We start from the raw sequence: 25,657 nt of genomic DNA on the forward strand, positions 1-25,657 counted from the left end.
CACAAGAATGTAAACATCCCACAGCTTTCATCTCCATATTTTAACTCTTTTTCTACAAGCTCCATACATGTTCATGTGCAATAAACTTTTTCACACATTTTGTTCTCATGCTGAGGAATGTTGGCATTCCTCTCCTCTAATGCACTAAATAGTCCTTCAGATCAACAGAGTCCCCCAAGCAGATACAACGGTGCATTAAAGGATTCTGTCACCTAATATTTACTGAGTACTTCTTATGGGCTAGGTCTAGACCCTTGAGGGTTTCCAGTCTAACGAAAGAGGCAAATGTAGATTTATAAATTACATACAGTGTGATCATTGCATTAATAGAGGTCTCGAACCCAGGAGCTCATAATATGCATGCTGCGGTACCCCTTATCTGATGGGTTGAGTCTTTTCAGTCATTTTTCTGTGAGCATTTGTCGCACCCCTCCTGACTGGGCTTCACGGTGCTGTGGGGATATATACTTGGACGAATTTGAGAAACTTTGACGGCTTAACAAAGATGTACAAAATAAGCTTTAATGGGAGGTAGAAGTGATACATGCCATAAGTATGAAGAAAAACAAAGGGGAAACTAGCATTTATTGAGTACATACTATGTGTCAGGGATTATTTTAGATACTTTCATTTACACTTTCTAACTAAATGCTCCTACCTGTGTTTAGGCTTAATTAGGCTTTTCTAACTGAATTTACAAATTAAGACTCAGAGATGATAAGCAAATTACCGAAGATCTCCTTGTTTGTAAAACTCACGATATTTCCACTCTATATTGCTAAAAGGACCTTAGGAAATATATCAAAATAATAAAGTGAGACAGAATATACTCATTTAGTTACTGCTCAGTGTTCCAGTTTTCTCTCAACTTCATTTATGAATTTTGCCCTGCCCCTTATGGGTCAGTACATACCCTAGAACATACTTAGTGCTTGTCCCTTACCAGCTTTAACTATCATTAATATTATGGCAATTTCAAAAATAAATCCCTTTGAATGTGGCTCAGCAACTGGCTCCTATCTTTCTCCTGTGATTTCCTCAATCCTTGGTAGCATTAACATTAGAGATAATTAAATTTGCTACCTTTACAGGATGACTTTCCACGGGCATGCCATCTTTTTTCTAAAGTGTGAACATTTCTTAATAAGACATAGACGTGGCAGGCACCTTTTCTTATAATTCAAGGCCTTCTAATGTCCTTTTTAACAAAACTACTGACAAAGCCACTCTTAGTTAAATTTCCTTTACTGGATGGGAATTAATACAGCTCAGATCCATTTATCCAGCGTCACACAAGTAGCTGGATATACTCGATAAACGACCCAAATTTTAACCTTCTTACAATTTAACACTTTAAATAAAAGCCAGCAAGCTTCACCTCGTTGGAAAATTACTATAAGTCTGAAACAATTGGGATATCAATATCTGTCAGACAGCCTTCCTAGGTATAACGTCTAAAGCAAGGCTCATTGAGGTGACTCGCGTTCTCTGCATGGTGTCATCACTCATGTTTGTTCATTATGTGTTGGGGTGATGAGCCAACCGCTGTACTCTCAGCTGGGACTATAGCCTGTTTAGTTTGGCACTGATTAATGATGTACCCAGAGAGAGCCATTCTCAGAGCCATCTTAGAAACCCAGTTAGCCAAAGACAAATAGCTGGAACTTGGCCGATAGGAGCACAGGAGGTGTGCTCTTGAGAGAGGGGGAGTCATTTAGAAACATCCGTATGACTTTTGGTTGTCTTAACTAGGGAAGAGGGAGGTTCTGCGGTTAAAAAAAAAAAAAAAAAAGCCTTGGGGTATGGTTTCTTGGTAGGCATCCCGGATTCAGTGTAAGTCATGTTACTGATGTATAATACTTGTACAACTGCATCATTTTTCTGTGCTTTGGGTCTCACTATTTATAAACTTGCTGATGGAGCCTACCTGCTTCCCAGCCACACCTTCAGACAAAAGGCACTTGTATCAGTGAGTATCTTTAGATGTTCCTTTTGAAGATCTTATGCCAAAGAACAAGCATCTATAGCTTTACATTTTCTTTACCAAATGAACTTTACACACACACACACATGCGCACACGCACACACACAGAGTTTTAAGGGTAATGTTTTTCTTGCCTTTGTACCTTATTTTTCCTTCTCATTTCATTCACCTGCTGTTCCATGTTGGTTTGACATCCATTTCTTTACTCAAGATTTTGCCTCTTTGCCTCTTTCTGTCCTTTAGGTGGGACAATAAGGAAGAGTTACATTGATCTTGAAGTTATAGAGAAAATGTCTCAGTGCTAATTAGAGTGCTGGCCTTTTAGTGGTATCCCCAAACTGGGCACAGCACCTTGTTTTATACTTTCCAGAACGGACCTTCTCTCCCTATTACTGACAGAAAGCATCTCTGAAGTTCCATTGGCAACTCCTGGCCCGAGACTTTAGGAATATTTATTTCCAAAAGATAAATAAACCCCTTTTTAGAGGGCATTTTTTCACTAGCCCATCCAAAATGCTCAATTCAAAAGTTACAAGGATGCCCAAATCCAGTTTGTGGGGGAAAATAGAGATGAGAGGATGAGCCCAAAGTTACACAGGAGACAGGATAAGAAGAAAAATGCAAAGCTAGGTAGGCACTAGGTATCCTGGTTTAGTTATTAATGTTTGACTTTATGACTTTGTTCCTTTGCTCAAAGATCTTAATTTTTCATCACTTCCTTCAAGATACAGTTCAGATTCTTCTACTTGGCAGCTACAGGCATTCATAGTTTGATCCTGACCTGTCCCTCACAGCTTACTTCCTACCCCTCTCCCTAAGTGAATAAGAATAAACAATAACCATCATGTATGTCTAGTCTCAAAGAAGCTGCTCAACAAGCATTCCTTTAATCCTTACACCACACTGCAAGGTCTACACTGTAATCTCCAGTTTATTGGGGACCTGAGGCTTAGGGAGATTCATAAATTTGCTCCAGGACACATAGATGGTAAAAGTGAGAGAGCCAAGAATCAAACCCAGTTCTGCCTGACTCCAGGGCTTGCTGTTTTCCTTTCACTAAAGCCAAAGTGATCTTGAGCATCTGCCTTTCTATTGGCTTCGAAAGCCCATCCCCCTCACTTCTCTTTTTAGATCTAAATCATACCCATCCTGCAGGACCCCACCCAGAACCTGCCCTGTTCATACAATGCTTCCTAACCACCCCAGCTGGAAGTGATCTCCCCTGCCAGGTAGGAGTCAGGAGCTTTCGGCTCAAATTGCTACTGTGCCACTGTCTAGTGTGTGATTTTGAGTAAGTCACTTAATTCTACCTTGGCATATGCTGCAACCTGACCTCTATAGTTCTACCCAATCAAAAGTTGTAGAATTGTGAAGTTATATATAATTTCTTGTATGTGCTGAGTCCTGTATCTCTCTGCCTACCTCACCCCCATTTTCTACTGGCTAGTACAGTACCCTGTGTAGAAAGAGGGGCACAGCAGATAGTATTGTGGAGAGACGCATCTACTCTTCAGTTCTAACTCACTCCCATTTATTTGTTTGTCTCTTTTATTCACTTAGTCATCCATTCATTTATTTATTGCTAGGGCTGAATTTTTCTGTAACTTCCATGATCCTTCTTGAGATGTCCTAGAAGCCTCACCTCCACTTTTAGACAATATAGTTATTGGCTTGGGAAAAGTTATTGGGCAGTACTTAATGCCTTGAGGGCAAGGACTTTTCATTTCTTATACTCAAAGCAGATAAAACAGAAGGAGAAGTCACTCTGACAATATGAGATCTTGGAAAAAGAAGTTTGGACAAATACCAATAAACACTTTGTAACATTTTCTGTGTCATGGCTCTTTCAGCAACTCATCAATCCTTGTGCACCTGTGCATAGCAGCCCATGGTTTCCAACCTGCACAGAAAAATGGATGGCTACCAATTAATTGAAGTCACCAGGTTTCAAGTTTGGTTCCAAAGGACTATCATCTTCTGTACCGTCTTCATGACACTTGTCCCCTTTCGGTCCTAAAATCTTTGGCTCCTGCAGGTCCTCAAGCATTCCTTTAGGAGACAGTGATTCTGCTTATCCCATCAGCAGACACCACTGGGCAAAACAGATATCATCTTCCTCCCCGCTAATCCCCAGAAAATTCTTGGACTCTAGCTTTCACCTGTCAGATGTTCATGCTAATTGAAATTTGAAAAGAAGGGAAAAGGCGATTATGTTTAACATCAGAAGGCCTACAGTTTGAACAAGGAGACCCATGTCTTCCCACTATTTTATCCATTCAACAAATGTGTCAGGCCCTCCTGAGTGTTTGGCACTGTTCTTAGGCCCATGACTAAGTCCTTTCCCTGGACAGTACATCATTTCCAAAGGTGTTAGTATTGGCTTCAATTGCCAAGATGGTAAGTGAGATAGAAATACTGTTTAGCTATTGGGCTGAACAACTTTCACAAGGTCATAAAACTGAACATAATTTCAGGCCCTGAAAAAATTTGGTCTGGATCATTGGGACTTTTAAGAAAGTCTAATGCAAAGTTATTGAACAGTCAAATGTATTAGATAAGGTTAACTATTACTGACCAACATCAGTTGCTTCAGAGATGATGGGTGGGTGCTCTTGTGAATACCAAATTCAATTGATTGGTAGGGACTGCCTGCAGACAGAGTCCTGGTTCAGCAGGAAATAAAAGTGCCATGATAGATTAGTCATGTCGGCCATTGTCATGGGAGAGAAGAATGATGGTATATATGCCATATAATTGCCATCTATGCTGTTTCCTCCAAAGGACCCGTCAGTAAGGGGGGAATCACATTCAGGTGAAAGCATGGCAGACCCAGTGGATTTCTGGAAACTGTGGCAATAGCTGCCTTCATCCAACTGAGAGAGATATAGTGAACGAGCAGAAAGGAAGAGGTATTGAGTGGAAAAAACACAAGAACCATTTCAGATCTTCCTTGGGTGCATTAGCTCCAAACCACCAAATGACTAAGGATTTTGCAGAATCAGGGCATTTGGGGCTGTTTTAATTGTCTGAGCTTTGTGGCCGTGGTGGTTGACAGGTTCTCCTTTAAAGATGACTCACAATTACTTTAGTTTGGGAAGTGTTCTTCTGCCCTGGGACTGTGTAATAACCAGCCACAGAAAAGAAAAGGCCTGGGGATTTATGAGATGTCACAGTTTACAACCATCTGGGAGAAATACAGCAGGATGTTGGTACACTAGTGTGTTAACCAGAGTTAATCTATCATTGCTACTGTTATAAACACCCTCTTTCCCTCTGCTTAAAACCATCACACAGGTTTGACCCCAGGTCAAGTCAAATTGACCTTCGGTTTACTAGACTGAGGGGGAAATTTCCCAGGTATGAGAAATTTTAAAATCCACTAGTTATAAAAAGAAAAATGAGGTATAGTCTCTTCCTTCAAAGGACTCAGGGTCCTACGGGAAACCAGTAGTGAATACATAATTTCAGTACACTCTGAGAAGTGCAGTCCTTGAAACAATCGGGCAAGAATAGAAATATGTTTGTATGCGTAAAAACCAGTAGTGTGCTAAATCATCACTTTGCTTTCCCTGCCCCCAAATTATATTGGTAACTCATACCCATAATAGCGCCTATTGAGGGCCACTGTTATTATTTGTTTATACACCTACCTCCCACTAACTGCCTTTGAGTTCTGCAAGAATGAGCATTGGATCTGGTTTTTGTGTTGCCAGCACTTCAGCCAGTGATTAGCATGTATTAGATGCCTGACAAATGCTAGCTGAGCTAATACAGGACTGAACATATACAGCTGACCCTTGAACTACATGGGGGTTAGGACGCCAACCCTCTGCACTGTCCAGAATCCACATATGACATACAGTTTGGGCAGTTCCTTCATATCCGTGGCTCCACATCTAAGGATTCAACCAACTCTAAATCATGTAGTGCTGCAGTATTTACTGTTGAAAAGAATCCATGGATAAGTGGATCCACAGGGTTCAAACCCATGTTGTTCAATGGTCAACTGTACTTCTAAAGCTTCTAATGCAATACCCAGAATTGACAACTTATTAGAGAAAATTTAGAAAATAAAACATATTTCCTCTTAAGGTGTTTGTTGATGATTCAGCTGAATCTATTTGGAAATTAAAAAGCATACCATAGTGTTCTAAATTTCTCAACAAAGAATGGTCCACTTATAATATCACACTGTAAACTATAGAAACAAACATTCGATATACCATTTTTAAACTGTAAAAACACAAGAAAATACTACATGTTATTTATGGGTAAGGCATATGTAGAATTATAAAAATATCTACAGAAAGAATATATCTCTGGCAATAGGAGAATGAGGAAAGAATGACACCTATGGCATTTTGTGTCTTTAAAAAAGACATCTAAAACAAATACGGCAAAATGTTGACATAAGTAAAATTGCCATGCTGGATGATTATCTGCCGTATTATTTTCTGTTTGAAATATTTCATAATTTTAAAGTTTATAATTACTTTTTTTATGAAGTAAGACTACTGAGTGGGAAAAAAATATCGCACTCTTAATTTGATGCATACTGAAGGGGAAAAGTATTTGGACAAGTGTGGCAAGAACATTCTTTCCCTGTGTGTCAGAGTTTAGACCAGTGGGCTCTGCTTACTTTAAGTCCCACTGCATGGCCATCCCCCCTGCCCGGTGTGTGTGCTGAGGAGCATCCACCAAGACTTTCGTTTTGGTGGCACTGTCCTTCTAGAGTGACTTGCCAAAGCAGCGATTCCTATGTCCTCTGAGTTCGGGAGACTTGCCTGGTGGCAGAGCTGGCTTATAGAAGCCAGACCTTGCCTTTCCCACCGCGTATCCCCTGTGGTCTTGCCTGAGCAGTCTGCTTACGAAAAGTTTATTAAATCTCCCTTCCAGAGGGGCACATTGTCCCCTTTCGTTTGTCGCTGTTTAGCAGCTTATGCAAAGTATGCTGGGGGAGCCGAATGTGTGAGGCTTCAGGATTCCCCCTCCGTGTGAGACAGTAGACAATGCATTTATTTCTTAATGGTGACTAACTTTAGAGTAGTTTGGGGCTGATTTATCTGATATCTTTTCTGTCCATTTTCCGTTTAGCTCATTCATTCACTCTGCGAATATTTTTGAAACTCATACTGGATGCTGGACACACAGAGATGAATTAGATAAAATCCCACCATCCACAGAGGTTGAGACACATGGGGGAAGCTCAGCACATGAGCAGACGGTCACCGTTCACTGCTTTTCTTCACATCTTACCCATGAATGAGTGAAGAAGGGCAGTGATTGGATCTCAGATTTGTTGGCAAACAGCCCCTAATGTTTAAAGGGATATCTGTGGATGCCATTTATCCATGAATAGACCTAGGAAATTGCTTATCATTTAATACCGTGTATTTGGGCATCATCATTGTGGAACTTAAAAAAGAAAACTCCTTTCACGCTCAGTTACTTCTTCCATAAAATTCCTCCCCTGCTTTTGGGGAGCTCCTGAGAGCGGCAGTCCAGCCCCTACCCCCCACCGTGGTCAGCCAAGGTACCTTGGAGCACAGCACCTCAGTAGCAACTCTAGTTTGGGAGACTGGCCCGTTGGGAAGGTCATTCTTTGTAACTTTCAGAAGATTTGCCTAAGTCTTTGCTTTCAACACTTGAGCTTGACAAAGTATGGCTAAGTTTGGTAAACGAGCATTAGAAAACCAACAGTAGCAGAATTATTAAAAATTTGTAGCCATTTTCCCTCAAAGCTATTGGAAGAGACTATTTCAACCTTCTTTGCCAGAAAACCAGCCCTGTTGGCTTCTGCCTTTCTCACCATTCATGGTCCCATATTTTGACTGACTTACTTGACATATTGTTTATTCAAAGCTGTGGATTAAATGCCACCCACTAATATGATTGGTGTGGATTTTGCTTGCCTGAGGCCAGCATCCTCAGACACTAGTGAAAATAGCTTCCTGCTGTCCAACAGAGCCTTCAGTTAGCTCACCTGCAAATCTAGCCTGATTGCTGTACTAATTTGACTCCCCATTTCAGTGGGGAAAGCAGGCTTGGTCACAGGACTGTTTGCCTCTTGATCTCTCTCCCCTCAAGGGCAGGATACAGAGGGAAGGCAGTGATCCCAAAAGTCACCTTTTCTGTTTCCTCTTTTGAGCTGGCTTCCTGTGGTTGCTGTAGAAAGTGAGAAGGATGTTTCTTCCATATCCTTTGTTCTTCAACAAACCCAGCACTAATTGATTTTAAGACTAATTGCTGGTTGAAAGGTTTATTTCTTTTACTGGCTATAAACATGCCTGAAACCTTAAATTAAAATGCCTTCTTGTGAGGAGGAGGGCAGCTCTTTGTGTCTTAGACTTTGGAATGTGAAATCACCCAGATAGCACCTGGGCGGAATCGCAGGTCAGGCATTGTGGAATGAGTTTTTTGGGGGGCTAATGGCAAAGCCCTCGGAGCTCTCAGTTTGGATTATGATCAGATTCTCAGGATGCTTGAAGCTGCCAAAGCATCACTACCCCCGCTATCTGATTCCCACTTTATTTGTAGCTAAAACCAGGGGACGTTCTCAGCAAGCAAACAGCAGTACCAAGCAGCTAGCTCCCTTTCTAACTGCTCTGGTGCCATCTGCTTTGCTCTCCGGGTGAGTCTGAAAAGTCATCTTCTATACTCTCTCTAATAATAATCCTCTGTCAGGTTCCCCAGGCCCGTCTGGACCACAGGCTTGCCCGCTCAGGGTCGGCACTCAGGCTACTGCCCTGTATCCGGAAACACTGATGCTGCTTGATGCCCAGGGGATTGTGGGTTTACTGGGGAGACGGCGGCTGCCCTTGCTAAAGAAAGCCCTTAGGTGGCACCTGAGCCAGGTAGGCAGGTGCTCTCACCACAGTGGCTGTGGCTGCCTCGGTGAGAAGCAGCCCACCGAGTGGAGGTGGCTTCTAAGAGCCCTGCCCAAGCATGTTCAGAGCAGACACTCTCTCCTGACCATCTCTGTAACTTCCCAGGTGAGAGCACTCATCTTGTCCCCACTGTAGCTGGTACCTGAAGGCCACCCCTTGGGGGAACTGAGGGCAGCAACAAGCTGAGGTCTGGGCTCCTCATCTGTAAGTTACATTGACATTTCTGAGGGAAGGTCGCATGTCCCTTTCTCTTTTCCTAGGAATGGCAACCATCATAGCTCCTTCTTACCTTCTTAGGCCTCCTCATTTAGACCAGTAGCCCTCAAGTCCAGCTGCACATTAGTACCCGCTGGGCAGCTTTGTAGAGCATGACCAGTGTCTGGAACCCATTCCAGACCAGATGAATCAGAATCTCTGGGGGTGAGGCCAGGCAAAGGTACGTTTTAAATTTTGTTGTAGACTGAGGGTTGGGAATTACTGATTTTGAGGCTATTTCTTTATTTTAATCATTTGTCAAGTCCATCAGTCATAAATTAAAGAGACATTTTGTCAATTACTATGTGATCGGATCATGCAGACTCTGGATATGCAAGAGTAACCAAGGACACAGCCCATGACATTATGGGACAGTCCTATGATGGGAGAATATGTGGTCCTACATTGCCTTTAGGGGGAGGGCTGCAGGTCAGAAATGGATTTCTAGAATTGAAGAATGAGCAAGTATTAGAAAGGAGGGCATTAGTCACAGGTGGAAGGAAGAGCACAAATGAAGGCACGGGGTGAAGCTCAAGGCACTGAGAGGATCTCAGTGCGGCTAGGTCATGGGGTCTGAAGGGTGGTTCCAAGTAGGAGGCATCGGTTGGGGGGGTGGGAGCGGAAGGTAACCTCGAGGGCCCATGTGGTCACACTAGAGGAGCTGGTCTTCACCCACAGGCAGTGCTGAACCAAGCAAATGATGTGATCAGATTTGCATTTGGGAAATAATCTGGCCTCCGTGAGGAGGGGCTGGAAGGGGTAAAGTTGAAGTCAGAGGTTGTTGGGTAAACATGGACAGGTAATGGGGCAGGGGTCCAGGGACGAGTCAGTGAGAATGACGTGAAGTAGAGGAAGGAACAGATATTCAAGAGGTGAGTAAACATCACACCACTCCTGAAAACGATAATCCTCAGAGCAAAGTTCCCAACTTTCATGAACATTCAGGTTCCTAAGCCCAGGTGGTTCCATTATTTTGATCATTGCTACCTAGTTTTTCATCACTCACCAAAGACATAATGTAACCCAGAGTTGCATTACGGGCATAGTACAGATACGTGGCGTCCCGAGAACAGGCCTTGGCTATAAGCAGTTTGCATTCCAGACTCTAACTTGGGAGAAGTGAAACCAATGGACAGTCCCAGTCTACAGCGAACTGTTCTTATTCTCAGCTCTTGGGTACAAATCTCGGCTTTTAATGTGATGCATAACAAGCCTAGTATTTGCTGGGTTCGGAAATGCCATCTTAAGAGCAGTCATGGTGACCTCACTGCCCGCGTCACACACAGCACTGGCCTTTTGCCCAGAATTAGGTCATCATCAACCCCTCAGAGGGATGCCCACAGGAGCTTAGACCTCAGAGGGCTTTTAAGACCCACTGGAGCAACAGAGACAAGGATAAGTTAAATAGCTTGCTGATTCTTTTTTTTTTTTTTTTTTTTTTTTTTTTTGTGGTACGCGGGCCTCTCACTGTTGTGGCCTCTCCCGTTACGGAGCACAGGCTGTGGACGCGCAGGCTCAGCGGCCATGGCTCACGGGCCCAGCCGCTCCGCGGCATGTGGGATCTTCCCGGACCGGGGCATGAACCCGTGTCTCCTGCATCGGCAAGAGGATTCTCAACCACTGTGCCACCAGGGAAGCCCCAGCTTGCTGATTCTTATGATTACTGCATGCCAGGATTAGATCACATCCTCTGTGAAGTGCAGAGGCACTTTTTTGCCTTTATTAATGAACAAACTATTTCAAATTCATCTGGTATAATTGAGGACATATGATGAAATCGAGGATGAGCTGGAGGTTGCACACCAACTGAGCTGACCCTCTGTGATTTCAGAACAGTTTCTGTTCATTTACATTAAGCCGACCCCAAGGGGCCCTGGAGAGCCAGACCCGTCAGCAGGGGACTGCACTGGTCAAACCCCAGTGGGAGGTATGGCAGAAAGATGCAAAAGTGGGCCAAAGTATCTTCCAGTCCCTGAAACCATTCAGGGGGAGAGTTGAGAACACTGTTTAAAAAGCCAACTCTTTAATCTGTCTGAATCAATTGTACTCAATGCAACGTAAATATAATCTTGAATTGCCCTGCACATGTTAGGAACCCCCCGGATGGTCATGAGGTTGTTTGCATGCTGCAAGGAAGATTTTTTTTCCTTTGGAGAAGCCGTCTTTAGGACTGTGATTCACAGGAAGCCTCATAATGATGGGTATAATGTATTGAGGTCAATGCTGTGCATCTTCTAATCCTAACTAAAGCTATTCACCTCCACTTTATAGACAAGGAAACAGATTCAGAGAAGCTGGAGCAATTTGCCAAGCTAAGTGAGTGACCGAGGCAGACTTTGAAATGAGCGCTGCCTGACTCTAAAACCAGGCATTTTTCTTCCATACCAGGGCTTGGTAAACAACCACCGGGGCTTCCCCGGTGGCGCAGTGGTTGAGAATCCGCCTGCAGATGCAGGGGACGCGGGTTCGTGCACGGTCTGGGGGGATCCCGCATGCCGCGGCGTGGCTGGGGCCATGGGCCGTGGCCGCTGAGCCTGCGCGTCCGGAGCCTGCACTCCGCAGCGGGGGAAGCCACAACAGTGAGAGGCCCGCGTACCAACGACAAAAAAATAAATAAATAAAATAAATAAGAAAACAACCACCTGCAGGCCAAGCCCAGCCCACCACCTGTCTTGTCAAATCAGGTTTCACTGGGACACAGCCACGCTCATCATTACATATTATCTGTTGCCACTTTCACGGCACCACAGCAGAGCTGATTAGTTACTACAGACACTATATGATCCACAAAGCCTAAAATATTTATTACCTGGCCTTTAAGAGAAGTTTTCCAATCTCTGCTCTATGCCAAACTGCCCCCAAAATAAATACAGAAAATTTAAATGCTGCTCCCTGGGCCCAGAAAGCATTTTTATTTTACTCTTTTGTTCAAGTGTCAATACACTTGACACTACACAGCACAAACTCTCGTTTGCGTGGACTGGCTTAGGCAGTCCACTCCCCAGCCATGGCAAAACGACAAAGAAAAATCATCTTTAGTTTCCAGTTGTCCTAATTTTAAAGACCTCTGGAGGGTGGAGGGGAAAATCGACAGCCTACATCTGGGTCAGTAATTGTCCCTGCCAGGTAAGTCACCAGTTTTTACCCTAACTTCTCGAACTTTTTCTGGGCAAGGCCACTTCTCCCCATATTCTAACCTTGGAGAGTAGCCCCCCAAAGTGATCCCAGTCTCCAGGAAGGTATCCTGCCTACACATGAGTACTTGGGGTCTTCCTTCCCCAAGACCCCTCTTCAGGATGACTCCCTCCAATCTTTTGGTCCTTGTGAGCCTTCTGTCATTTTGTTTTGTGTAAAGAACATTCTTGGGAATAAAACTGATCCAGTCCTGAAGCCCAGTGATGAGAACTGTCCCCCATGAGTCATTTTAAAGCTGGACTGCGTTGGCATCTGTCTTCTCCAAGACAGCCTTTTCTCTCCATTATGAAGATAAATCCGTTTAATGGGCACCGCGGATCCGGGAAATTGCACTGTTTTGTAAACAATGACCCTCCTTTAGTGGTGTACTGCTGTGGCTTCTGCAGAAACCCTCCGCTCGGCTTCACATCAGCCCCTTCCAGCTCAGCTCTGGAAGGAAGCCCAGAATGACCTCTGGAACCCTACGACACCATCTCAAAGCCACAAACATTATTCTTTAGGCTGTATAAAAGTGCTCTTTGAAAACCCTGGTGACAGTCTTACAGTTCTGTTAAGGATGCATTTGTTTAATTCTACAGATTGAAAGGTAGGAGCCTGAGGATCTTTGATATTGAACATATGAATCATTACAGTCTGGAAGATACTTGCTAAGTACCGTGGGCCACAATACAAATAAGAAACGGTGCCTCCTTTCCAGGGATTTACAATCTAGATGGGGTGAAAGGTACACCAATCACTAACTTAACTGCTTTACAGTGATATGACAAGAATTGCTACAGAGGCCATACTGAAGGCTCAGAAGTGGTGCTGGATGTCTGCTGAGATCAGAGGTTCTCACACTTGAGGGTGCATCAGAATCACCCGGAGCAGCTGTTGAAACACTGATTCCTAGGCCCACTCCTAGAGTTTCTCATTTGGTGGGTCTGAGGTGGGCTGAGAAGTTGAATTTCTAGCAAGTTCCCAGGTGATACAGATGTGGTCTGGGAATATTTTTATAGGAGAAACCTCTGACATAATTTCATTACCAGATGGTAAGAGAATTCACATTTGTTGTGATTCTAGTATGTTCCATTTAATGTATCAGGTACTTTGCTTGTAATATCTTGAATAGATTTTTCAACAACCCTGTGAAATCAGTACTATGCTTACATAGCAGCATGCAAAGTAGTATGCATGCTACTATGTCAGTGCTTCCGCTTTGCGTGAGCAAACTAAGGCTTGAGAAGGGGAACTCAGGTTTGCTAAATATCTACAATGTACCTTAAAGGGCGTTAGGCTTCATCTCATTAACAATAACCTGATGAATCCCAAATGATTCGTTCTCCCAGTTTATAGATGATGCAAATGAGTCTGGGAGGGATTGAGTATCTTGAGGAAGTCTGCAGCCTGGCTTCAAAATTGTGTGTGCTGAGCTCTAAAGGCTGTGAAACTATCCTGAAACCAGTACCCAACTGTTTGCTGAAAACTGCCAACATGGGCTCCAAAAGCATATTTTCTTTAATACCTGAGTCATGCACTGCCTACCTTCTGCCTTTGCTCTTACCGGTCCCTCTGCCTGGATTCCCCTTTCCTCTTCCTTCACCTCGTAACTCCCATTCATCCTTCAAGTCCCAGCGACAATTTTGTATCAACCATGTAGACTTTGCTGACATCCCTCCTTTCCCCAGCTGGACCAGGAATAAAGATTCCTTCGCATGTGTCCCAACATACTTTATATTATTGAATCCCATCATACCTCCCCAGATCCTCTGGTGATTTATCATTAGGAACAGAAGAAACAATCCACGGTTTTCAACTTAACCAGCAAAGCCATCTACCATCTGCCCAGCCTTGCCTTGCAGCCCCACCTCATTTGTCCAACTAAACGAAACCACCAGCCACTCTTCCCCACCCAGAGCTGTACTCTCCTCCTTCTGAGCCTTCGCTCATGCAGTTTCTCCCACCAAGACTGGCTCCTTCCCTGCACCTCTTTGTGTCCACATCTTGCTTCTCCTTAAGCCCCAGCCAAAGTCCCAGTGCTGTACCCTCAGCCCGCTGGCCCTTGAGAGGGGCTCAGTAAGTATTGGGGGGATAAACACCTTGCCCTTGCTCCACTGTGATGTCACGTCCTCTCTTGGGGGAGGCAAGTATGTGCATGTCTTTCACTCTCCCAGACCAGGAGGGAGTTTGTTCAGCACAAGCGCTCACTCACGGGGCCTTGTACATTGTAGGTGCTCAAAAACAGTTGTTGAATGAATGGATGAATGATACTGGATAAAGTTGTGTTTCTAAAGGCAGGGTCAAAGAGGTGACGAGACCACAAGCATATGGAGGCTCAGTGGGTCAGGAGCACATTTCAGTTATAACAACAATGAAACCAGAGCTTACAGTTAGCCCAACAGCATGCTTGATTCTATTCAGGGATCCCCAGCTCTTACACCTTTAATCCACTCTAAGGAGCCAAAAGGTTTTCTCCATTTGAAGTACAAGTGTCTTATGAGACCCCCCACTTCTTTTGTATCTAACATGTGACATTATTACAGCAAACATGAGCTGGGAAGACTCCAGAAACGCATGGCTCAGACCGCAGGCATGCTTCGGGCCTTGATGAAATAATGTCAATACCACATTCAGATTCTAAGAGTATATTTTCTTTGAAAACATACTGTAGCAAAGCACATGTTGTAATTAAGAAGTTTTAAGTTCATTGATTTACTGATGCCTCTGCAGCACCATCTGTGGGTTTTTCAAACAGTGTTTAAAGGTCTGATAATTTCCAAAGAGGACAGAGTTAAGGATGGTGGTTGTGAGAGTGTTGATTTAAATCGCACACATAGAGCATTAACAGAGACTTTATACCATCAATTCTCATCCTTGTAGAAGCTACTTTGCAAAGGAGTAGAAGACTAGTTGACTTAACTATTTTGTCCCTTCTTAAAAAAACAATAACATCTATCTTGGGGGTCACTGTGCTTGGCACACGGAGTGACCATAGTACAATGGTCAATGGCCAGTGCCAAGCAAAACTGTGAAGTAGACAAAACCAGTCTTTGGCTGCTGTTTTATGCTGTATACCTACCACTTGCATCCCTTTCCCTAGGGCCGGGGCCCTCTAGACCTCATCTCCCTTATCAACCTACTCTTAGAAAATGGGCTATATTTTCTTCAAATTGAAGTGTAAATGATTGCTGGGCATTTAAAGGATTGTTCCACTTATGGATGCTTACATCTAGCAGGGATCGAAGTCTTAAGCTAGAGAAATGAAACTAACTGGATTTTAAGCATAAGATAAAAGTAAGAGCTGCAAAGTTTCCCATACTTACGTAGGAGATTATCATCATTTCCATGCAAAGGTACAACCATGAGCATATAAATGAATATGATTTTTTAAGTTATTTCTTACCAAAGCAGGTTTGTTGTTTCTATCCAGCTTCCTTCTCCTATTTTTTCTCCAATCTGGGCAACCTCGGCCCCGTAAGCTGGTACTCCTGCATACTTCATTGCATGTATTTGTTGAGATCTTTGGTTGAAAGTGACAAGAATCCCATTCAAACCATTTTAAGAAAAGAGAAAGGCTTACGTAACCAAACCAGCAAATGTCAGGGTTGAACTGACTTTGTGGTTGAATATGGCGTCACCGTTATTAACACATTCTTTCACACACACACACACACACACACACACACACACACACACACACTTTCTTCTGTCTGATTCTACTGGCATTGGTCTCATTATCTTCCACTTTCCCGAATATTAAGGGACAGTCTTACAGTTCTCAGTTTGCGGGGAAAAGAGCATGCTTCAGCTCTGCTTCAAGTCAAGTCAGGAAAGTCTGGAGAAGGATGCTGATTGGTCAGTTCATGTCACATGCCCATTTACTAGCATGATCATTGTATCTAGCCACATGTAGTCTGGTGGCTGTCATCTCTGACACCCCTTAAGAAACACATGAAGAAGGGGAATCACCTGGCCTTCTGGGCCTCTGTCTTCTTATCTATAAAACAAAGGAAGTGGAGATAGCTCTAAAACTCTCTCAGCATTAACCTGATTCTATTTTAAAATCTCGTCTTCGTTTTTGGCATTCAAATGGCTATATCTTTGTCTCTCTTACATGTCTTACCTCCCCAGAAGGTCAAATAACATTAGGAGATGACAGTTACCTCCTTGGCTCAACTCAGAGTTTCTCTAAATGAGGAAAGGGGCAGCTCCTGTGGTGCCCCTCACATGAAACTAAAAAGTGTTATAATTCAGCCTGGACCAAATTTAGCCACCATTTATACTGCATGACATGAGACGGTAACAATTTCAAAATTTGTGAAGCATTCCAAATTTAGCATTTTGCCTGAGTAAATAAAGAAGCAGATCAGGTGGAGGGTCAACTGGAAATTTTCCTCTCTGCCGTTACGCTGGGGGCATGAAACAATGTTTATGTAACTGGTTCCAATTCAGATACAGCCCAGGTTCCAAGTGGCTAAGATGTGGTCATTTCCATATTATTTACCTATTTCCACACCACCGAACAGCCATTCTTTCTGCAAAATCCATGTGATGTCTTCTACTCTGAAATACCTTCCCACGCTGCCAGCAGCGTTCATCACTCCACCTGCTCTATCTTGTCCACACTTCTGCTGTCATGATCTTTGTCCATCCTGGCTCTCTTATTAGACCCTTCGTTCACATTAAGGCAAGGTCCTTAATGTCCCTTATACGGTCCACCCAGTATAGACACATGGTAAACACTCAGCAACGTTTGCTGTGTTGAAGTCACAATTAATGCTTCTCAAGCAATTTTCTGTTAATAGCTTCTATCAATACAGTCGGATTTATAGTAAGCTAATAACCAGTTGAGTTATACCAAAGAGAGCAACCCAGCCATGGCCCTGGAAACTCCCATGAGTCAGTGGTCTGGAAGACAGTTGCCTTCATGCCTTTATATCACTGTTGTCACCAGCAACCTCTTCTTCGCAGGGCAAGCATGGCACGCAGGTCGTCTGAGAATAGTGGTGCCTACTGGATAAAGCAGATCCATAAGTGGACGATACAGATCTGTTATCCTTCACTGTTTCGTCTGAAGTTTCCCGAGATTCCTGCCATTAGATTTATTTCTAATCTATTTTTAATTTCTAATAAAATATTGCTTCCCAGATAGCCCCTATTAAAATGCAAATAGGTTACCTAGTAGAGAGTATTCTAACTGTGAACATGGATTCCTAAAGGTCAGAAGCATATAAGGAAAAATGAGGGTTGATATCACTTGAAAAGAGATAGACCTGTTTGTCTCTCAGCCACCTATGACTCATCTTACCCTCGGTTCAGCCATGTTCAGTTGACTAAAGGAAAATGCAGTTGACATGGGATTCCTGGTTGCACGAGGACACTGCAAGCAATGTGTATGCAGATGACTAAAGAGTGAGGATATGGGGCATCCCTGAGCTGAGGGGACTCATGGGCTTGTGGGTTCCCCTGATGCTCAGGTTTTTCTGAAGGCATATTGGGTTTTGCTACCAAGGAGGACTGACTTTCTTGTTCAGCCTCCCGATGTCTGTAGACCCCAGCAGATCACTGGACAGGTCCTCACATGATAGGACAGCTATAGGAGAGACACACACTTGGAGAAAGCAACCTGCACCATCAGAGAGGGGGCAGCACCATTAAGCAGAGCTCAGCAAGTGCAAGGAGCTGTCCCATGTTTGGAGGATATTTCAGCTGTCTAATATGTCCCAAGGTAGTGAGATTTTTCCCATCACCTGGCCATCAGGCAGGTTTGAAAGTTCTGGATTGCCACAGTCTTTTCCATGCTGTAAAACCGTTACTTCTATTACAATAACATTTCATGAAAGTGACATTTTGGTGGGACTAGTCAGTGAACAATTACTGAAGTATCCGCCATGCATGAATTGTTGAATGAACAACTGATTAGAAGCCATAGGAGTATACTAAGATCACATTTATAGTGACAGGAGAGGTACCCCAGGGCTGTTCAACACTCAATGTATGCTCTGTCCACCATACGGGTATCTTAGAATTCAACTAGGTATCTATGACCTTGGACAAGTTCTCAATCCTTCTCAGTCTCCATTTTCTTACCTTTTAAAAAAATTTTGTATTTTATATTGGAGTATAGTTGATTTACAGTGTTGTGTTGGTTTCAGGCATACAGCAAAATGATATAGTTATGCATAGTCATATATCTATTCTTTTTCAGATCCTTTTCCCACAGAGCACTGAGTCCATTTTTCTTATCTTTAAAATAGTGTTTAAAAACACCTACACTACTGTATTGGAAAGAGGATTAAATGAGGTGATGAACAGCCAAGTGCCTGGCACAGAACCTAGCACATAATTGAGGTGCATTTGTGATTTTTTTCTTATTTGTAAATTGCAAATGACCCAAAAATGGTGGTATGGGGGGCATTATAATACAGTGTTTACAGTCCTAAGTTCAAATCTCAGCTCACTCACCTACCAATCAGCTGTATGATTTTGAACTAGTTAACTTAAGGTTTTGAGGCTTCAGTTTCTTCATATGGAAATGTAAAAGATGATAATATCTGCTTCATGGATTTGAGTAGATTAAGAGAAGGAATATATATAAAGCATCTTCCATAGTATCTGGCACATAGTAGGTACGTTATCAAGCGTAACAGTTGTTGTTCTCATCTGTAATGTAAGATTAAAAAAAGAAGCAGCAAGATTACAGTCTCTTGGATTACTCTGTGTGTTTTCTGGTCTTTTCCTGCTCTAGATATTCTGATGAAGATGAATCCACATTAACAGAGGCAATGGTTAATTGCCTCCTTGTGGGCTGGACCTGTCCTAAAGCAGAAAATTACCATATTCTTCTTTCTTGAGGCTTCCAATGGGATATGTCTATTCTAATTCAGTAGACCTTTTTTTTTAGTGCTTGGCTCAAAGGCAATACCACATGCACATTTCCAAATACATCATTTGTATGAACACTCAGGCCTTAACTACATGGGGAAAGCAATCCAGGAGGGGCGGGTGTGGGTATTATTTCACATTCACTTGAACTGGTGCCAACCAAACTTCCACAGTTAATTGTGTCTCAGCGATTTTCTCCTGGAAAAAAAAATAATGATTATGCAGACTTCTAGCTGTTGCTTGGACTTCTTTCGTTCTTGAATTTACATTGTTTACAGTCACATAATATATCAAGCAAAAGAATATGCATATATCCTCCCACCCCAAGTCTCCCGCTGTCCCCCCGCAATTTCATAGTTAGTCAATCCACCTCCTTCCTTGTGGTTCCAGCGGTACAGGAGAAAATAGAAGCTGTACATCATGGTAGTTGACTCTTTGGAAAAGCACTCTTGAAGTTAGGGCTGAGAGTACAAACTAAAGGGATCAGTGGGTAGGGAACCATTATCTGTGGAAGACTTTTCTGAATGGGTAAGGTCAATCCCCAGGAAAATTATGGTCTTCCTTTAATCTCACAGGTAATGCAGGTGGTGAAGGAGCAGGTTATGAGAGCTCTTACAACCAAGCCTAGCTCCCTGGACCAGTTCAAGAGCAAACTGCAGAACCTGAGCTACACCGAGATCCTGAAAATCCGCCAGTCTGAGAGGATGAACCAGGAAGATTTCCAGTCTCGCCCGATTTTGTAAGTTACCCCTGACCTCTACCTTCTCAAAGGCTCTGACGCACCATTTCTAGAGTGAAAGCTTATCACGCAGCTGGGCTGTATTGTGAGCTCTTTATCGAAGGCCAACAAAAGAGCTCTACTCAGTTCCTGAAGTCTCAGAAACTCCTTGAGAAAAGCTGGGCAGGGGTGGCCTAGGAGGAGATGGGCACAGGTGCTAGCAGGTGGATCTAAACCAAGAAGTGACCCAGTTACTGACAAGTCCTCTAAGAATTTGCAGCTGAAAAGTTTGAAACCTTTTGTAATACTTGGGACAATTTTGTTTTGCCCATGAAGCTATATTCTATGTAGGTACCCTTGAGTGGCAAGATGTTCTGCCCCAGCCAGAGTGAGGCCTACCAATAATTAAAGCAATATGAACATTGAAGTATCATGAGTAGGAGGGAGGGAGAGCCAGCTTGAGAGGAAGAGAGAGACCCACTTTCTCCCTGCCCCATTGGCTCAGTTTTGAGTCAGAACGTCTCTTATGGCTTTTGTGACTATCAACCCACAGGCCTAAGGTGGAGAATCAAGGGGCCCCTTTCTATAGGACTTTGTATTAGATGCACTTGCAACGGTTGTGTCATTTCATGAATTTCCATCTTTAAGATGTTCTGAACCTTGAACAGGAGCACTGTTTTAGATTATTTTGTTTGCTTTATCTTTCTTAGTATTGCCCTCTTTATCTTCCCTTGTTCTTTTCTAAGAGATAGGTCAGCACTGTTAACTTTATTATTTATAGGGAAGGGAATAAGAAACAGGGTTGGGGGTAAGGAAAGTGTTTGACATTTATTCTTATTGTTCCCTTGGAAGACTGGACACAGTCTTCTTCTGAGCTTTCGATGAAGTTATCTTACATCATAGGTGTCATGAAGTTCATCTTAAACCTTTCTCTCTAATTCTTTTTATTTTAACATCTTTATTGGAGTATAATTGCTTTATAATGGTGTGTTACTTTCTGCTTTATAACAAAGTGAATCAGTTATACATATACACATGTTCCCATATCTCTTCCCTCTTGCATCTCCCTCCCTCCCACCCTCCCTATCCCACCCCTCTAGGTGGTCACAAAGCACTGAGCTGATCTCCCTGTGTTCTGCAGCTGCTTCCCACTAGCTATCTATTCTACGTTTGGTAGTGTATATATGTCCATGCCACTCTCTCACTTTGTCACAGCCTACTCTTCCCCCTCCCCACATCCTCAAGTCCATTCTCTAGTAGGTCTGCATCTCCATTCCCATCTTACCCCTAGGTTCTTCATGACCTTTTTTTTTTTCTTAGATTCCATATATATATGTTAGCATACAGTATTTGTTTTTCTCTTTCTGACTTACTTCACTCTGTATGACAGACTCTAGGTCCATCCACCTCACTACAAATAACTCAATTTTGTTTCTTTTTGTGGCTGAGTCATATTCCATTGTATATATGTGCCACATCTTCCTTATCCATTCATCCGATGATGGACACTTAGGTTGCTTCCATCTCCTGGCTATTGTAAATAGTGCTGCAATGAACATTTTGGTACATGACTCTTTTTGAATTATGGTTTTCTCAGGGTATATGCCCAGTAGTGGGATTGCTGGGTCATATAGTAGTTCTATTTGTAGTTTTTTAAGGAACCTCCATACTGTTCTCCATAGTGGCTGTATCAATTTACATTCCCACCAGCAGTGCAAGAGTTTTCCCTTTTCTCCACACCCTCTCCAGCATTTATTGTTTCTAGATTTTTTGATGATGGCCTTGCTGACCGGTGTGAGATGATATCTCATTGTAGTTTTAATTTGCATTTCTCTAACGATTAACGATGTTGAGCATTCTTTCATGTGTTTGTTGGCATTCTGTATATCTTCTTTGGAGAAATGTCTGTTTAGGTCTAATGCCCATTTTTTGATTGGGTTGTTTGTTTTTTTGATATTGAGCTGCATGAGCTGCTTGTAAATTTTGGAGATTAATCCTTTGTCAGTTGCTTCATTTGCAAATATTTTCTCCCATTCTGAAGGTTGTCTTTTGGTCTTGTTTATGGTTTCCTTTGCTGTGCAAAAGCTTTTAAGTTTCATTAGGTCCCATTTGTTTATTTTTGTTTTTATTTCCATTTCTCTAGGAGGTGGGTCAGAAAGGATCTTGCTGTGATTTATGTCATAGAGTGTTCTGCCTATGTTTTCCTCTAAGAGTTTGATAGTTCCTGGCCTTACATTTAGGTCTTTAATCCATTTTGTGCTTATTTTTATGTATGGTGTGAGGGAGTGTTCTAATCTCATACTTTTACATGTAGCTGTGCAGTTTTCCCAGCACCACTTATTGAAGAGGCTGTCTTTTCTCCACTGTATATTCTTGCCTCCTTTATCAAAGATAAGGTGACCATATGTGCGTGGGTTTATCTCTGGGCTTTCTATCCTGTTCCATTGATCTATATTTCTGTTTTTGTGCCAGTACCATACTGTCTTGATCACTGTAGCTTTGTAGTATAGTCTGAAGTCAGGGAGCCTGATTCCTCCAGCTCCATTTTTCGTTCTCAAGATTGCTTTGGCTATTCATGATCTTTTGTGTTTCCATACAAATTGTGAAATTTTTTGTTCTAGTTCTGTGAAAAACGCCAGTGGTAGTTTGATAGGGATTGCATTGAATCTGTAGATTGCTTTGGGTAGTAGAGTCATTTTCACAATGTTGATTCTTCCAATCCAAGAACATGGTATATCTCTCCATTTATTTGTATCATCTTTTCTTTTTCTTTCTTCCCCCTTTCTGTTTCTTGCTTTCATATATTTGACATGTTTAATGATTGGCAATTTGCAAATCACCTCCTCATGCTATTTCATTTCCTCACACCTGTGTGAGGTAGGCCAATCTCATTCCCATTCGAGGACCAGGATATAGTCTAGAGAAGGGAGGACCTTGTTGACAAGTGGACGAACCAGGACTTTAACTCCAGCCCACTGATCCCTTAGCTAATTCTTCATCTACCCTACCAGAGCTCCTTTGCCAAATAAAAGACTAAGATGAAGTTTTAAAAAGTGCACAGTAGGGCTTCCCTGGTGGCGCAGTGGTTGAGAATCCGCCTGCCGATGCAGGGGACACGGGTTCGTGCCCCGGTCCGGGAAGATCCCACATGCCGCGGAGCGGCTGGGCCCGTGAGCCATGGCCGCTGAGCCTGCGCGTCCGGAGCCTGTGCTCCGCAACGGGAGAGGCCGCAACAGTGAGAGGCCCGCGTATCGAAAAAAAAAAAAAAAAAAAAAAAAAAAAAAAAAAAAGTGCACAGTAAAAACCATAGCCAAGCAATAGTGTCTACTTTGTGTTTATTTTCAAGCCTTAAGAAGCACCATTAGAAGCTGCAGAGCAGAACTGCAGGCTTTAGTGGGGATGAAGTTAGGCAGCAGGGGAGGGGAAATGCTTCCACAGTGTCTTCAGCTCACATCTGCATTAAACTATACCCACACTGGGCAGCAGGCAGCTCTCATGAGAGGCAGAGCTGGGTTTTGCTTTGGTCCTGAACTAGAAGTTAACAGCCCCATATACCAAGCAGAAAGAACTTTGAATAAATGACTCCTCCGAGATGCGGTTTCTTTCTTTTTTTAAATCTTTTTACTGAAGTATAGTTGATTTACAATGTTTCAGGTGTACAGCAAAGTGATTCAGTTTCAGATAGGTTGATAGATACTTTTTCAGATTCTTTTCCCTTATAGGTTACTACAGAATATTGAGTATAGTTCCCTGTGCTATACAGTAGGTCCTTGCTGGTTATCTGTTTCATACATAGCAGTGTGTATATGTTAACCCCAAACTCCTAATTTATCCCTCCCCTTTCCCCTTGGTAACCACAAGTTTGTTTTCTATGTCTATGGGTCTATTTCTATTTTGTACATAAGTTCATTTATATCATTCTTTTTTTTTTTAGATTCCACATATAAGTGATTTCATAAAATATTTGTCTTTCTCTGTTCGGCTGGCTTCACTTAGCATGATAACCTCTAGGTCCATCCATGTTGCTGCAAATGGTATTATTTCATTTTGTTCATGGCTGAGTAGTATTCCATGGTATGTATATACCACATCTTCTTTATCCACTCCTCCGTTGATGGCATTTAGGTTGCTTCCATGTCCTGGCTATTGTAAACAGTGCTGCAGTGAACACTGGGGTGCATGTATCTTTTCAAATTATGGTTTTCTCTGGATATATGCCCAGGAGTGGTATTGCAGGATTATATGGTAGCTCTATCTTTTAATTTTTTAGGGAACCTCCATGCTGTTCTCCATAGTGGCTGCACCAATTTACATTCCCACTAACAGTGTAGAGGGTTCCCTTTTCTCCACACCCTCTCCAGCATTTATTATTTGTAGATTTTTTGATGATGGTCATTCTGACCAATGTGAGGTGATACCTGTTGCAGTTTCTGTCTTGCAAGGAGGGACAGTGACACCTTGCCCCATCCCAGGGCCTACAGTACTGAAATGTTGGATATCATAAAGTCTGTTTCAGCAGATGTGTGAACACAAGGAGATTTTATTGTGCCTTTGACAACAATTCTTAAAACCTAAAGGGAGGGCTTCCCTGGTGGCGCGGTGGTTGGGAGTCTGTCTGCCGATGCAGGGGACGTGGGTTTGTGCCCCAGTCCGGGGGGATCCCACATGCCTCGGGGCGGCTGGGCCCGTGAGCCATGGCCGCTAGGCCTGCGCGTCTGGAGCCTGTGCTCCGCGGCGGGAGAGGCCGCGGCGGTGGGAGGCCCGCGTATCGCAAAAAAAAAAAAAAAACCTAAAGGGAGACTTGAGGGACACTTCAGTTAAGGCCAAGTGATTCTAAATTAATGTTTGACCATGACTTTGTTCCAAGTAAGACTGTTAACTGCTTGTCAAATATGAAAACTTTGCTCCTGCTTTGGCTTCATAACTTTACTTCCTAAGGCTCTGCCTGTGACATTCTGAAGTCTCTTTCCCCTTTATAAGAAACTCTTACTTAATGCTTACTATAGAGAGAAGCAATGGAAACATTAAGGAAATCTCCTGTTATATGTAACTTTGGCATCATCACTCAGCTACAGGACTGAAAATCACCATGGTCCACCGGAACTCCGGGTATAGTTGCAGTAAAGTCATAAGACTTGTCAGAGCTACAGCATTTCACGGGGGAGGCCATGAACCAGCCTGGTCGTTATCCCAGAGCCCTTAAAACAGGCAGGAGGGTACCAGCCTCCAGCTTCTTCTCCAGCGATGCTCTGTCTGTTAGAATGATCTGCTAGACAGGAGCTCAATGTGGGGTTAGATGAAGTCCAAATGCTGTCACAGTGGCTTATAGGATAAGCCCAAGTCAAGAAAGAAAAGGCATAGACCATGTACAATAGTCTTCAGTCATTCATTTATTCATTCATTTAACAAATGTGTATTGAGTGACTCCTACCCGCCAGGCCCAGCCTGAGGTGCTGGGACAGGCAGAGAACCAGAGACACTTGGCTGTCCCTGTGCCAGACTTTAAAGCTGGGGTTTGGAGGGATTATCAGGGACTGTGCTCAGTGCCAGGTGGGAGGAAACACAGGCGGGTGGGTTGTCACTAGAGCACAGAGGAAACGCATCTAACCCAAGCCTAGGGGTTAGGATATTCAAATTTTAGAACTGAAAAGCATCTTTAAGGTCATCCAGTTCAAGCTTTTCATTTTGCAGACAGGGACAGTGGCTTGGCTGGGACTTCACTGCTGATGTGGAACCCCGCTGGCTGCCCTCTCC

At 43.1% G+C, this 25,657-nt stretch overlaps 1 protein-coding gene across 10 annotated transcripts in view; it reads left to right on the forward strand.

The window, feature by feature from the left end:
- The window catches only part of ELMO1 (engulfment and cell motility 1), an 803,227-nt gene that overhangs the window by 711,204 nt on the left and 66,366 nt on the right, over positions 1 to 25,657 (forward strand). For all 10 annotated transcript variants that reach the window (XM_067042328.1, XM_067042327.1, XM_067042330.1 and 7 more), the window contains one exon: positions 19,761 to 19,924. In XM_067042328.1, coding sequence (XP_066898429.1) covers positions 19,761 to 19,924 — 164 coding nt within the window. The remainder of the gene's footprint in view (positions 1 to 19,760; positions 19,925 to 25,657) is intronic.

Source organism: Kogia breviceps, chromosome 9 (genome assembly GCF_026419965.1).
Source record: "Kogia breviceps isolate mKogBre1 chromosome 9, mKogBre1 haplotype 1, whole genome shotgun sequence".
In the NCBI taxonomy this organism is placed as follows: Eukaryota; Metazoa; Chordata; class Mammalia; order Artiodactyla; family Physeteridae; genus Kogia; species Kogia breviceps.